The sequence below is a fragment of the Macaca thibetana genome, chromosome 4 (assembly GCF_024542745.1).
Source record: "Macaca thibetana thibetana isolate TM-01 chromosome 4, ASM2454274v1, whole genome shotgun sequence".
Taxonomy (NCBI): domain Eukaryota; kingdom Metazoa; phylum Chordata; class Mammalia; order Primates; family Cercopithecidae; genus Macaca; species Macaca thibetana.
Genome location: NC_065581.1, coordinates 24,814,605 through 24,830,513, shown reverse-complemented (window position 1 = coordinate 24,830,513; position 15,909 = coordinate 24,814,605). Strand labels below are relative to the sequence as shown.

Below are 15,909 nucleotides of genomic sequence, written 5' to 3'. Positions count from 1 at the left end.
GGAAGGCAGCTTTATAATAACGTTGTAGACCTACTACTGAGAAAGTTCCAGAATTTATGCACACATGAAGAAATGCAAAGCAACAAAAACATGCCTGATTTCATCAGATGTTGTAACTGGCATGGAATGAGGATCATTATCAAGCTGGAAGAAAAACATTGCATGAGTTTATTTAGTATCATCACCACATTCAGGAAGGATGAAGCTGGGTAGAGAAAGCTCTACTGAAAACAACATAATTGAAACAGTGGTTTTGTTTGTTTTACCAGCAAATTGTTTTCTCAAGCAAAATCCCATTTGTGGCAAGAAGTCTCTTAGAGAAGCTTTCTAGGCAGATCCAAGTGATGGAGAAACTCGCCGCTGTCAGTGATGAGAACATAGGAAATATCAGTTCTGTTGTGGAAGGTAAGTATCTGCCAATTACACCGCTATTCATGTAAATAATGACACCACTAGCCCAGTCCACTCCCTATGCATGTTCATTGCTTTGTTGGAAAAACAGAAAAGCATTCTTAGGTCACAGGATTGAGAAAGGTCTCCAAACAAATTGGACTCATTAATGTCACATTTCGGCTTTCTGAGTCAAAGCAGCAGACACACAGTTTTTTTCCAGAGGGCCTCCACCTCCGAAAGTTGACACAGAAACAGAAACAGCACCCACTTCACAGGCAGAGTTTCACACACTTTCTGCTGGTGTGGTTCCCTTTAGGGACAGATGACTATAGGATGTTCTTGCACCCTGGAGGTGGCTAAGACAACTCCTATAGTGACTGTCAAATGGAAGATCCTGCCAGACCCTGCTCGGGAAAGGTACAAATACATGCATGCAAACACCTCCAGGAGAGTTCCTGATTCTAAGAGTTTTAGATGAAGAATTTGACATGGGAAAGATGCCTTTGAATTTGTGTGATCTGGCTATGGGGCACTTTTGTAGAAACCAGAATTTATATCTTTTTTCATATCAGATATTCAGCAGAAATAGGGTCTTCCAGGTAGTCTCTGATTAAACCTAAAACTTCCTCTATCTTATTCTCCCTGTACATTTCTGCCTCCCACATCCATTCCCAGTAGAAGTAGGTGACCTTGGCCGGTCTCTGAGGGGCATGAAGAGGGGCAGGACATTCAGGCTGTGAGTGACTGGCGTCCTCTCCTCTCCCAGCCCCCTCCTCATGATCATGACACATACAAGTGAAACATTGTTCCTATGCCACCTGGTACCATGCTGTTCAGTCATTTCAGTCAGGGAACCACCTGGGCAGGGTAAAAATTTCCTCCAGCCACCTACCGCTACCTCCCATCCCCTTCAGGAAACGCTCCTCAAGTTTGAGTCCTCGATCCTGTATGATTTCTGCTGTGGAGTTACAGGAAAACCCATGATTGGAACGTTTCCCAAGGGTGGAGCTCCTGTGTTTCCTATCACTCACAGCAAGCAGCCTTGTGTTTGCTCTGTTTTCTTTGCTGCCCAGGCAGGATGAGTTCCTGTCATAACTTCTTTACCCTTCGGGCCGTCTGCCAACCACAGAGGAATCTGCTAGTTCCATCTGAAAACTAATCGCAGTCTTATGGGGAGAAAAAAGGTCCCTAAAGACCTCCCCCGCCACACACCCTTCCCTCAACACGTCTTCATCTGCTTCATTTAAAATGTGTTATGGCCAGGCGCGGTGGCTCACGCCTATAATCCCAGCACTTTGGGGGGCCGAGGTGGGTGGTTTGCTTGAGGCCAGAAGTTCGAGACCAGCCTGACCAACATAGTAAAACCCCATCTCTAATAAAAATACAAAAATTAGCCAGGTGTGGTGGTGCATGCCTGTAATCCCAGGTACTTGGGAAGCTGAGCAAGAGAATCACTTAAACCCAGGAGGCGGAAGTTGCAGTGAGCCGAGATCATGCCATTGCACTCCAGCCTGGGTAACAGAGCAAGACTCTGTCTCAAAAAGATAAAATAAAATAAAATGTGTTATGAGATGGGGGGTTGCTCTTCTTTTCCAGCCATACCAGAATTTCACAAAAAGCTGTCTTTGCTGTCATTCTGGACCAAGTGCTGCAGCCCTATTGGTGTCTACCACAGCCCAGTGGACAGAGTGATTAAGCAACTGGAGGCCAGCTTTGCCAGAACCGTCAACAAAGAATATCCAGGACTTGCAGACCCAGGTACAAGGCAGCGGTAGAGAGAGAATTTCTGTCCTTCGGTGTGAGAGTGGGCTTTGTGGCGGGATCCGGGGGGAGGGGTTCCTGCTACCACTTGCCTGCGGATGGGAAGCACACAAAAGGCCAGCCCTGAAAAAAGAAGTGTACTGTCCAGGGAAAACATCATCTACTCAGATTTAAGAAAAGAAAGATGTTGAACTGTTTTAATTCAGAATATCAGCAGTGACATTTAAAGCTACTACATTTTATCCAGGCACAGTGGCTCACATCGGTAATCCCAGCACTTTGGGAGACCGAGAAGGGTGGATCACCTGAGGTCAGGAGTTCGAGACCAGCCTGGCCAACATGACGAAACTCCGTCTCTACTAAAAATACAAAACTTAGCCGGGCATAGTGGCCCACGCCTGTAATTCCAGCTACTTGGGAGACTGAGACAGGAGAATCGCTTGAACCTAGGAGGCAGAGGTTGCAGTGAGCTGAAATCACGCCACTGCATTCCAGCCTAGGTGACAGAGTGAGACTCCATCTCAATAATAATAAAGCTACTACGTTCTTAGGTATTGTTATTTCTATATGTGTACTTCTTTCATTACAGTTTCACCAGTTTGAGAGTGTCAAATGGTATGATCACTTTGGAAAAACTCTTTGGCAATTTCTACTAAAGCTCAATAAACCCCCTACCCTTGGATCCAGCACATTCACTCCTAAATATGTAAAGACTAATAAGTGCTATGTTCACAAGAAAGGACATTTAGAAGGTTCCTACCAGCTTTACTCACAAGAGCAAAAAATTGGAAACAACCTAAATGCCCACAAGAGAATGGATAAATTGTAATATACTCATAGCACAGAGTATTACACAGCAATTTTTAAAAACAAAATACAGACAAGGTCTCACCCTGTCACCCAGGGGGAATGCAGTGGTGTGATAACAGCTCACTGCAGCCTCCACCTCCTGGGCTCAGGAGATTCTCCTGCCTCTTCCCCTTTTGTACTGGGACTATAGGTAGATGCCAACACACCTGGCTAATTTTTGTACTTTTAGTAGAGACGGGGTTTCACCCTCTTGCTCAGGCTGGTCTTGAACTCCTGGGCTCAAGCAATCCTCCCTTGGCCTCCCAAAGTGCTGGAATTACAGTTGTGAGCCACTACTCTGGGCCAGCAATATTTTTTTCTCTTTTTTCTTTCTTTCTTTTTTTTTTTTTTTTTTTGAGATGGAGTCTCGTTCTATTGCCCAGGCTGGAGTGCAATGGTGTGATCTCAGCTAACTGCAACCTTCACCTCCCAGGTTCAAGCGATTCTCCTGCCTCAGCACCCCCAGTAGCTGTGATGGCAGGCACATGCCACCATGACCGGCTAATTTTTATATTTTTAGTAGAAACAGCGTTTCGCCATGTCGGCCAGGCTGGTCTTGAACTCCTGACCTCAGGTGATCCACTTGCCTCAGCCTCCCAAAGTGCTGGGATTACAGGAGTGAGCCACTGTGTCCAGCCCTGGGCTAGCAATTTTTAAAAAGAACACATTGTTGCTATAATCAATAATTTGAATGAATCTCACAGATACTTTGTTGTGTAAAAGGAACAAGACACCAAAAGTACATACCATATAATTACATTTACATGAAGTTCAAGAACAGGTGAAACTAATTTATGTTGATAGATGTCAGATTGTTAGTTGCCGATTTGTGCCCTTCCCTTCATTTTTCCTTCCTTTTTTCCTTCCTTCCTTCTCTTTTCCTCTCTCACTTGTCTCTTCCTTTTCCTTTTTATCTCTCTTCTACACACACATATATAATATTTATTCGTTATGTATGTTATATATAAGGGAAGGGAAGGGTGGTTATGGACTGGGAAGGGGCACAAGGAAACCTTATGGAATGCGGGCCGTCTTCCATATCTTGATCTAAATGGCAGTTACACAGGTGTGCACATGTGCAAAAACCATCCAACTGCTTACTTTACCTACTTCACTGTATCTTCAACCACAATAAAAGATAAACAACTTATTGAGCCAGATGTGATGGCTCGTGCCTGCAATTCCATCTACTTGGGAAGCTGAGGCAGGAGGACTGCTTGAGCCCAGGAGTTTGAGACCAACCTGGGCAACAAAGTGAGACCCTGTGTCTCAAATAAAAATAAAAATAAAAGTTATTGAATGAATGAATGGTCATATATCTAAAGTTGCTTTGTGTCTTTCCCTTCCGAATAGTGTTTCGAACCCTGGTGTCCCAAATTCTGGACCAGGCTGAGCCTCTGCTTTCCTCCAGCCTGTCCTCGGAAGTCGTCACTGTTTTCCAGTATTACAGTTACTTCACCAGCCACGGCGTCAGTGACCTGGAGAGTTACCTGAGCCAGCTGGCAAGGCAAGGTGGGACATGTTCTTTTGTCACATTGTAGTGGTGGCTCAATTTGGCAATATCTCTGGTCTTTTAAATCATGACTTTTGGCAATGATGGCCTTTTATTTTTCAAGTCCACAGTAGAGGTGCAATTTGCCTTTTAAATGACTTTTGGACTTTTAACATTAGTGAGCCCCTTGTTAATGAACCAGGGATTCACTAGAAGCAACTCAATTATCTGGCAGAGAGGTACCATTTACGGGATGTTGGTAAATGATTTAAGCTTTCACTGTAATTTATTTCCTTCAGTAATGTATTTGCCATTAGTCGGATCAATCCTACAGGCAATACTATTTTATATTGCCCTTTTTGGTGAGGCTTTCAGTAATAATAGGAAGAAATGGGGTTTCAAAGAAGGCAGGTAGGTAACATGGTGGGAAGGGAAAGGAGGAAATGGTGGAAAACTAACTCTAGGGCTCCATGTCCAGGGAACAAGGAGAACAGCTGCCAGTGCAGGTGTGCACCAATGAAGCCGGTTCTTGCCATTCCACGTGGCCCTTCAGAGACTGGAAAAAAAATAACAATCTGAATCAAGTGAAAACTCCACTTTGGGAGTGGAGCCAGGTAGTGAGGGGCTGGTTTCTGGTTCCCAGGTTTATGCTCTATAAATCCACGGAGACTTGACAATGCAGGTTAAAAGGGACGGGAGGAATGAGGTGTGTTCTTTGGAGCTAGGTGAGTCTGGCACGGCACCAGGCAGCAGCAACCTGTCTGGCACAAGCCCAGGCTTACCCCTTCTCTCTCCAGAACATCATATCCTGCAACAACACAGTCAGCACATTGGGTGGCATCATAGTGAAGGAAGCAAAATCTTCCTTCACCCAGCACTGTACCAGCACGGAGCATGGAAGAGAGTCTGAGCATAACCCGTTACGAGGCAGACGCCAGCACAGAGGACCAGGAAGACAAAGCATGGGCAGAAAGACCTTGTTTTAGGACCACAAAGTCTTATTTTATAATATTATAATATTTATTTCTTGATACCAAATTTGTCCCAACTAAATCAATATCCTGAGAAAACGTTTCTATTACTCAGATTATATCAGTGGCAGTTTACATCTCCAGCCTCTTATTACATGGTCCCCAAGAAAGCCTATTCATTTACTAACAGAAATGGGAAATGACAATGAAAAAAAAAAACCCTTAACCTTTTAAGTGTCTCTTTTCTTTCACTATAAAAGGGAAAGTCTTCATTATTTAAAATATATATATAAAAAACAGAGAAGTATAAAGAAAGAAATTCCAATCTCTCCTTCCCCTACTTTTTAAATTGAATGTATTTTTCAGTTGAATGTATGTGGGTTTTAGATTCAAAATTGTAATTATGCCTTACAGAGTATTGATCCTGTTTTTTATTTGATATTATGTTCTGTGTTATTAAGTATTCTTTGAAAGCATTTGTATTAGATTATGTTAGTTATTAGATTAATAGTTCTGCATTTGAATGTATACTAATGTATTTGATTATATTGTTGAACATTTAGGCTATTTTCTGCTATTTGTTAATTTAGATGTTATAATCCACAATGCTGCCTTGAGGCTTTTTACTAGGGTGTTTATTTACAAAGCAGTGAAATTGATAGAGCATCCACAGCAAGGAAAATAGGAAATTAAAGCAAAAAAAAAAAAAAATCTAAATAAGTCACACATTTGTCTACTGTGTAGAGAATATTGCTTTATTCATGGAGCATGAATTTTGGCTTTTATGTTTCCATCTGTACTGACCAGACACATCCTCATCCCAGGGTTTTTGTGACTAACGGTCGGTCATGCTGGATTTCTGGTTAGGGAGTATAGTATACTCTTTATTCAAGGAACATGGTTAATTTGTCCAAATGGGACTCAAAACCTTATTTTTTACTGTATTGTCTTCATATTCCAACCAACAAAACAGGTTGCTCTGGCCAGGCACGGTGGTTCACACCTGTAATCCCAGCACTTTGGGAGACCAAGGCGGGTGGATCATTTGAGGTCAGGAGTTCGAGACCAGCCTGGCCAACGTGATGAAACCCGTCTCTACTAAAAATACAACAATTAGCTGGGCATGGTGGCATGCACCTGTAATCCCAGCTACTTGGGAGGCTGAGGCAAGAGAATCACTTGAACCCAGGAAGCGGAGGTTGCAGTGAACTGAGATCACACTATTTGCACTCCAGCCTGGGCAACAAGAGCAAGACTCTGTCTCAAAAATAAAAGAAAGAAAGAAAAGAAAAGAAAAAAATTAAATAAATAAATAAATAAACGGGTTGCTCCATCAGGGCCCAGTTGCCTCAGTGAAGACTTGGTTTCTGTACTGGGTTCACCCAGGATTGGGGTTTTGCCAAACAGGTTTGACTAAAAGAGGAGCAATTGAGTCTGCCATACATATATTAGGAAGATAGTAAAAACCGTCTACCTGTATTTTCTTCTGTATATTTTTACATTGGGCTAATTCATCTATAAGTTATTTTTGTAGCCATTATGAGATAGAAACCCACCTTCACTTTTTCCCATGTGCTTTGCCCATCACTGTAATGTAGTTATTTGAATAGTCTGTCCTTTTCTCACCAATCTGAAATACCACCTTTATCTGACACTAAATTTTCATATGTATTTGAGTTACTATACTATACTTTCTCATGTACTTGAGTTCTATTTATATTTGTAATGAGCTCGTTACTTTAGCATGTCAGAACATGAAATCTCCTTCCTTCTTACCCTCTAGTTTCCATGGTTCAGACTCTGCAATCACTGAGAGATGAAAAACTGCTACAGACCATGAGTGACCTTGCTCCCAGCAACCTCCCGGCCCAGCAGGAAGTCCTCAGGACTCTGGCTCTCCTATTAACCAGAGAGGACAATGAAGTTAGTGAGGCTGTGACGCTTTACTTGGCAGCAGCCTCCAAAAATCAGCATTTCAGGGAAAAGGTAAGACACTAAACCATGGCCATTGAGCCAGAAGCTGGTTTAATTTTCTATCATTTACTACTAATATTTTAGCATTTATTCTTTTACAAAAATAATTTTTTCTGCTTATTGATAATATGTGCTCCATAAACCAATCAAAACTAAAGAAATGATGGGGTCCTACTTTGCTACCCAGGCTGGACATGCACCACCCAGGTAATGCAATCATAGCTCGATACAGCCTTGAACTCCTGCCATTTCCCTCTTTTACTCATTTCAAGGGCCTTCAAGGTTCACTATCAAACCCAGGTTTACCCCTTACCAAAACCACATATTCCAAGACTTAAATGGGTGATGATAACTTCAATTGTCCTTCCTCTCGGGCATGTTTGCCTTATAACAATGCTTCAATAGGGATGAAATGCTAAAGATGACCTTGGTGTATATCCACCTCTGGAAATGGGAGCTTTGGAGGGGGTTGATGGCAAGTGGCACTTCAGGGACCTTGTTCCTTTTGTATGGGAGGCTAGTCCCTGTGTAGCTGCCCAGCTGTGGATTGAGGGTTATTTCCTCCCTTTTGGATGCTAGGCAAAGAAAAGGGAGGGGAGGGAGGCTGCCTATGCTGATGTAATGCATGCTGGAGGAAGGGGGTCCCTCATTGTTAGGCACGGGGAGCAGAATGCTGTGGTGATGGCCCAGTAGGAAACTGAGACCTCCAACAAGACCTGAGACCATGGAAAAGGGATAAATCTAAGAAATATCATCATATAGCCCAGGCACGGTGGCTCATGCCTGTAATCCCAGCACTTTGGGAGGCTGAGGCAGGAGGATGGATTGGTCCCAGGAGTTCGAGACCAGTCTAGGCAACATGGCGAAACCCCGTTTCTACAAAAAAAAACATTAAAAAACAATTAAGCCGGGCATGGTGGCACATATCTGTAGTACCAGCTACTTGGGAGGCTGAGGTGGGAGGATCACCTGAGCCCAGGAGGTTGAGGCTATAGTGAGCTGTGATCACACCACTGTACTCCAGCCTGGGTGACAGAGCAAGAACCCTGTCTCAAAAAAATAAAACAAATGGCAGAGCAATACCACTTGTTGATTCAACAGATACCCTTTAGTATGGTGATCTGACTTGAGTTACGCTTTTAAAAATAAAAGTAAACCGGGCGCGGTGGCTCACGTCTGTAATCCCAGCACTTTGGGAGGCCCAGGTGGGTGGATCACCTGAGGTCAGGAGTTTACAACCAACTTGACCAACATGGTGAAACCCTGTCTTTACTAAAAATACAAAAATTAGCTGGGCATCGTGGCATCCGCCTGTAATCCCAGCTACTAGGGAGGCTGAGGCAGGAGAATCGCTTGAACCCAGGAGGCGGAGGTTGCAGTGAGCCAAGATTGCGCCATTGCACTCCAGCCTGGGCAACAAGAGTAAAACTCCATCTCAAAACATAAATAAATAAATAAAAATAAAAAATAAAAGTAATTCAGACAAATAGCAAGAAATGCACAATATAGCCCAACAAAATCAAAAGTTAGTCCTCTCTTTCCACCCTCAATTCTCTTCAAGAGTAATTAAGTTTCCTATGAACCAATATGACATATAGTGATTCTTATTCATTTGAATTAATGTTAAGTACTACACATTTTATCAACCATTTAGGAAAAAATTAGCTTGGTAAAAATAAGACAATTGGCTGGGTGCAGTGGCTTACGCCTGTAATCCCAACACTTTGGGAGGGCAAGGCGGGCGGATCACAAGGTCAGGAATTCAAGACCAGCCTGGCCAATATGGCAAAATCCTATCTCTACTAAAAAAAAAAAAAAAAAAAAAAATAGCTGGGTGTGGGGGTGGGCACCTGTAATCCCAGCTACTTAGGAGGCTGAGGTAGGCGAATCACTTGAACCCGGGAGACGGAGGTTGCAGTGAGCCAAGATCATGCCACTGCACTCCAACGTGGGCCACAGAGCGAGACTGTCTCAAAAAAAAAAAAAAAGACAATGTACTTTTATGCAGAGTTTTTTTATACAGAGCATTAATTTGCCATGTATCAAACTCAGCAAATCTCAAACTGACATTACCACCCTTCTCACTGGAACGTACTGCCTCCTCCTGTCTTCCTTATTTCTGCCTGAATACCTTTTTTTCAATCAACTTCCCCGCTGGAATCTAACCCATCATTTCCATTCCAGTTCAAACATTTTTGTGAAACTTACCCTGGCCCTCCATAAAATGTCTCTTCTTCAAGTGACTGACTTACCTTGTGGATTTCTTATGGCACCTAATACATTTCTTCTCTTCAGTTCCTTCTAACAGTCTTAGCATTTCTACTACATCTACAGGCTCCTTAAAAGCCAGAACCATAACTCTCTATCTCCCAATTTTATTTAATAAATTGATCCTGTATATTCTCCTAGAGTCATGGACTCTAGGAGAATGTTTCAAATCTTGGAATGACACATGGGACAAGGGGCAGGAGCTTGCAGGCCTTTATGATGGGACATATACAAAGGGATTAACACCTTAAAAGAAAAAGTTAATGATCTGGGATCAAAAACAGCTCTGAGAAATTTTGCCTTCTTCATTACTTGGTTAAAAAAATTACCTTTAGGTGGCCAATAAAAGCCCACCATGATTATGTTACTCAATAAATTGATCCCTTATGTTCTCCTAGAGTCATAGGAGATCTAGGAGAACATAAGGGATCAATTTATTGAATAAATGACTCTTTTAATTAACATGAATCTCAATGACTTTTTTTTTTCTTGCTCTGAAGGTAGTGCAAAATGTGTAGGTTATATGCTGTAGTTTATCTCAGAGAGTGAGAACGAGGTATACCTCTTAAACTACAAACAAACCAAAATGCCTTCACGAGATCCCCTCCTTCTCTTTCAGGCCTTGCTCTATTACTGTGAAGCACTAACAAAGACAAACCTCCAGCTCCAGAAAGCAGCTTGCCTGGCCCTGAAAATCCTGGAGGTAAAGCCCAGCCTTGGAACTCCCCTGGCAGCTCAGCTTGGAGCCAGGCTAAGCCGAGTATATATAACAGCTTTTCTTTCATGTTTGAAAGTACTTTTTTAGCAGTGTTTCTTGTCTCCTTTGCACTGTATGTTAGTTTTAGTATTTTTCTCCCTTAAACAGTAATTACATGTGACTTTGTTTTGTTAGTCAATAAGTGGCAGAAAGCAATCATGTTTTGCACTAGCCCAAGGGAACCGGTCTGCCTTTAGGTCAGTATTAGAAAAGTATGTCATATTGGCTGGCACGGTGACTCACGCCTGTAATCCCAGCATTTTGGGAGGCCAAGGCCAGTGGATCACCTGAGGTCAGGAGTTTGAGACCAACCTGGCCAACATGGTGAAATCCCGTCTCTACAAAAATTAGCCAGGCATGGTGGCAGGTGCCTGTAATCCCAGCTACTCAGGAGGCTGAGGTGGGAGAATTGCTTGAACCCAGGAGGCAGAGGTTGCAGTGAGCCAAGATTGTGCCATTGTACTCCAGCCTGGGTGGCAGAGCCAGACTCTGTCTCAAAAAAAAAAAAGAGAAAAAAGGAAAGTATATCTTAAAAGGGAGATGAGATGTATGGTGATTTCACTCACTTTTATTGTGAACAACAAAAAGCAGGGACAAATAAGATTTGAAAAGAAGTACTAAAATTCAGTATGCCACTGAATTCCCAGATCCTTCCCCACAAGCTCTCTTTATTAAGCAGAGAACCAGTTTTGATTGTCATAAGGTGTCGTGAGCAGGGAGAGAGCTAGAATGTAAACAAGTACGAAAAGACTGAGAACTCCTGACATGGAAGTTTCCCTTTCAATAGGCAAGATGTAATGTTTGACCTACCTTCATCACAAAAAAATAAGACAAACCAGTCTTGAGAAAAGAATGAGAGAAAGCCACACCTTAGAACTTGCCAAAATCTTGGAAAAGAGGCAGGGACCTGCAGGCCTGATAAAGAAAGGGATTAATACCTCAAAAGAAAAAGTTAACGGCCTGTGATTAAAACCAGCTCTAGGGCCAGGCATGGTGGCTCACATCTGTAATCCCAGCACTTTGGGAGGCTGAGGCCGGTAGATCACCTGAGGTCAGGAGTTTGAGACCAGCCTGGACAACATGGTGAAACCTCATCCTTACTAAAAATACAAAAATCAGCCAGGCATGGTGGCACACACCTGTAATTCCACCACTTTAGGAGGCCAAGGCAGAAGAATTGCTTGAGCCCAGGAGTTTGAGACTAGCCTGGGCAACATAGTGAGATCTCATCTCTACCAAAGATTAAAAATTAAAAATCAGTCTTGGCTACTCAGGAGGCTGAGGCAGGAGAATTGCTTGAGCCCAGGAGGTCAAGGCTGCAGTGAGCTATGATCGCTCCATTGCACTCCAGCCTGGGCAACAAAGTGAGGCTAAAGTTCCCACCAGTTGTTAAATGCCAATTCTCATGGAACTCTAGACCTAAATATCAAAACACGATGTAACCTATTTTTCCCCCATAGGCTACTGAAAGCATTAAAATGCTGGTGACATTGTGTCAGTCTGATACTGAAGAAATCAGAAATGTAGCCTCCGAAACCCTCTTGTCTCTGGGTGAGTTTTATTGTTGTTGTCGTTGTTGTTTACATGATTGTGTGCTTCTGGCACTCTCAGAGGGATGTTCCCTTTGAGATGTTCCCTTCTCCAGTAAGGAGAAGTTTCGTGTACCCTGTCTTATTAGCAGTTTCCCCACTGTAGGCTGTCTTCTCACACAGAGTACGAAGAACTGATCAGTGTCCATCTCACCCCAGCTCCTCGTTCTGTCTGGATGCTGAGAGTGAAGTATATTCTCTGGAGCCTTTCTATATGGACTGATCAGTCTGTATACTATTTGGAATCAAGAACACAGAAGTCAAACCATAAAGCAGAGGCAATAGGAATCCAGGCTGGGTTGCCAGGGTGGGGTTGACACTCCCTGGAGGACAGAAATTGGGTGAGGTACCAGAGATGCATCCCAGGGAATGCTGTAAAGCCCCAGGTATCTCAGCCTCACCCTGACTCCCAGGTTAACCTCTGACTGCCCTGTAGCCTCTGCCCATCTGAGCCCTGATACCTAAGAAAATAATTGGAGTACTTATTTTATTCTGAAATATCCAGAGAACCCTTCCTCTTCACTTTATTTTATGAAGGTTCATGCCTAGCAGGCATTATACATTTATTCTTTTTTGGGGACTTGGGAGGATAGGGAAAGCCTTTCTTAATTCTGAATTTAAAAGTATAAATAGCTGGGCTTGGTAGCTCACCCCAGTAATCCCAGCACTTTGAGAGGCCAAGGTGAGTGGATCACTTGAGGTCAAGAGTTCGAGACCAGCCTGGCCAACATGGTGAAACCGTGTCTCTACTAAAAATGCAAAAATTAGCCAGGCATGGTGGGGTGCACCTGTAGTCTCAGCTACTTGGGAGGCTGAGGTAGGAGAATCACTTGAACCCAGGAGCAGAGGTTGCAATGAGCTGAGATCATGCCACTGTACTCCAGCCTGGGTGACACAGCAAGACTCCCTCTCAAAAAAAAAAAAAATATAAATAATCATTATAAATAATTTTACTTCAACAATACACTCTTAAAAGTGTAAAAACTATGCTCCTAGAGCTGGGTGCGGTGGCTCATGCCTGTAATCCCAGCACTTTGGGAGGCCGAGGTGGGCAGATCACCTGAGGTTGGGAGTTCGAGACCAGCCTGACCAACATGGAGAAACCTCGTCCTACTAAAAACACAAAATTAGCCGGGTGTGGTGGCACATGCCTGTAATCCCAGCTACTAGGGAAGCTGAGGCAGGAGAATCGCTTGAATCTGGGAGGCGGAGGTTGCGGTGAACCAAGATCACGCCATTGCACTCCAGCCTGGGCAACAAGAGCAAAACTCTGTCTCAAAAATAAAACAAAGAACTATGCTCCTAGAAATCCTCAGACATAATCCAATCAATAATGCAGCTTAGAAAAAAGCCACCCTTGTTTAGTGATAGTAACTAAACAACATGAAGAAGAATCTCATGGCATTTATAATCACTGTGAAAATCCCATTCATTGTTAGGCCCTCTTTCTTACAATTATGGGTTTAACAAGGCATCATTCTGCTATTGAATATATTATTTCTTCCACAGAAATCTTAGCCAGTATATATTTGTTTAAAGGATAAAAGTTATTCCTTATGGCTGTATTAGGCATAGAAATTGTTTAATTCTCTAAAAATGTACCCAGGTATTATTAGTTTAAACTCCTTTATCCCTTCGTATTCTAAAATAACCATGAAGTTAAGCCAGGCGCTTATAAAGCATAGCCAACGAAGCTTCTATTTCCAGTGTAATCTAAGGAAGTTGATCCCAAAAGAATGTGCCCTGGGACTCACTGGAGCTGTGCGAACAGCAGTATCTCCAGAAGCCATCACCATACCTGCTTCACCTTAGCTCTTCATGCACACTGCTCGCATCTGGGCCCTCTCACACCACCAGTGTGCAGTGCTCAACACTGGCTGCTCATTCACGAGGGAAGCTTAAACAATCTCCTCCCAAAGATTCTGCTTTCATTGGTCTAAGTGTTCCTTGGCATCAGGAGTTTTTAAAGCCTCCCAGGTGATTCTAATACAAAGTTTGAGAACCCCCTGAACTCAATATTATGAATCTTCTTTGACCCTAATGTACAAATACTGGCACATTTTTCTCTCACACAAATGACTGAATTAGTATAGTGAAAATAGTATTTTCAATAGGAATTGATAAAATGCCCTATGACAAAGGGCAGAAGGTCATTGCGGGCACTTAAAGGACTCAGGGCTGCAACTATTTACCAACCAGTATGGAATGATTTCGATATTTTAACCTAGAGCTGTCCGGTAGATCCCTCCATGGTGATGGGATTGTTCTACATGCGCACTGTCTGGTATGACAGGAGTCATCCTAAATGGCTGTTGAGCTGTTCACCTTCACTACCATGATTGAGGAACTGAAGTTTTAAGTTTACCCCATTTTAAACCCATTGTAAGTTGAAAATACTGTTAAATCAAAAATGCACTTAATACATCTTACCTACAGAACATCATAGCCTAGCCTAGCCTACCTTAAACATGCTTAGAACACTTACATTAGCCTACAGTTGGGCAAAATCATCTAACACAAAGCATATTTTATAATACAGTGTTGAATATCTCATAGATTGTATTGAATACCATGCTAAAAAAGTATGGTTTCTACTGAATGCATGCGGCTTTTGCACCATTGTAGTCGAAGAATCATAAGTCTAAGCCATTGTCAGTCAGGGACCATCTGTAATTACCATTTAGATTTAAATGTGGTTGGTGGCCATATGTGGTTGGTGGCCACAATGTTGGAGAGAACAGTTTTCACCATGACTATGGCCATTTCATTGTGTCCCAGCTGGACCTCAGAGCTGCTTGGAACCATACTCCCTACTCCCCAAAGCTGGAGCTCTCTCCCCTCCAACACTCTGCCTACTTCACAAGGCAGTTAAAGGATTGGCAGAAGGCCGGCTGCAGTGGCTGATACCTGTAATCCCAGCACTTTGGAAGGCCAACACAGGAGGATTGCTTGAGTGTGAGAGTACAGGAGTTCAAGACCAGCCTGATCAACATAACAAAACCCCATCTCTACAAAATAAAAAGAAATACAATTAGCCAGAGCTGGGCATGGTAGCTCAACCCTGTAATCCCAGCAATTTGGGAGGCCAAAGTAGAAGGATTTCTTGAGGCCATGAGTTATTGTTTTCTGGGTTGTTTTGTTTTGTTTTTAAACAATTTTACTCTTTTTAAAAAATATATATTTTTAAATTTGATAGAGATGGGGTTTTGCCATGTTGCCCAGGCTGGTCTCAAACTTCTGGCCTCAAGAGATACTCCCACCTCCGCCTTCCAAAGTGCTAGGATTAAAGACATGAGCCACTGCACTGGCTAGGCCAGGAGTTTGAGACCAGCCTGGGCAACGTAGCAAGACTAGGTCTACAAAAAAAAAAAAACAACTCAATTTTTTCAAGTAGCCAGGCATGGTGGCATGAGCCTGTAGTCCCAGCTACTCAGGAAGTTAGGTGGGGGGAGGATCACTTGAGCCTAGGAGGTCGAAGCTACAGTGAGCTGTGATTGTGTCACCACACTCTACCTCTAGCTCTAGCTAAAAAAAAAAAAAAAAAATGACTAGCAGCAGAGCAGATCAAGACACTGAAAACTGAGTAAGAGTCAGATACCCAACCTACTCATGTCACTGTAGTAATACTGGGTAACACCCGTAGAGGACTTGCTCCAGGCCAGGCACTGTTTTGAGGGACTTGCATGGGTTAACTCATTTAGTACTCAAAACTAGTCCATAAAGGCAGAAGTGCAATTAGTTCCATTTTACAGAAAGCAGGCTGAGGTTGTGTAACTTGCCTATCGGCACCCAGACCTAGTCAGGCACCAAGATGGAATCTTGCCACTCTAGGCCACTGTACCCTGTGGGACTCTG

At 43.0% G+C, this 15,909-nt stretch overlaps 1 protein-coding gene across 6 annotated transcripts in view; it reads left to right on the top strand.

Annotated features, from left to right (window-relative positions):
* RIPOR2 (RHO family interacting cell polarization regulator 2) overlaps nt 1–15,909 on the top strand; it is a 239,407-nt gene that overhangs the window by 219,311 nt on the left and 4,187 nt on the right. For all 6 annotated transcript variants that reach the window (XM_050788192.1, XM_050788191.1, XM_050788200.1 and 3 more), the window contains 6 exons: nt 270–405; nt 1,990–2,151; nt 4,357–4,515; nt 7,250–7,452; nt 10,328–10,411; nt 11,926–12,016. In XM_050788192.1, the coding sequence (XP_050644149.1) occupies nt 270–405; nt 1,990–2,151; nt 4,357–4,515; nt 7,250–7,452; nt 10,328–10,411; nt 11,926–12,016 (835 nt within the window). The remainder of the gene's footprint in view (nt 1–269; nt 406–1,989; nt 2,152–4,356; nt 4,516–7,249; nt 7,453–10,327; nt 10,412–11,925; nt 12,017–15,909) is intronic.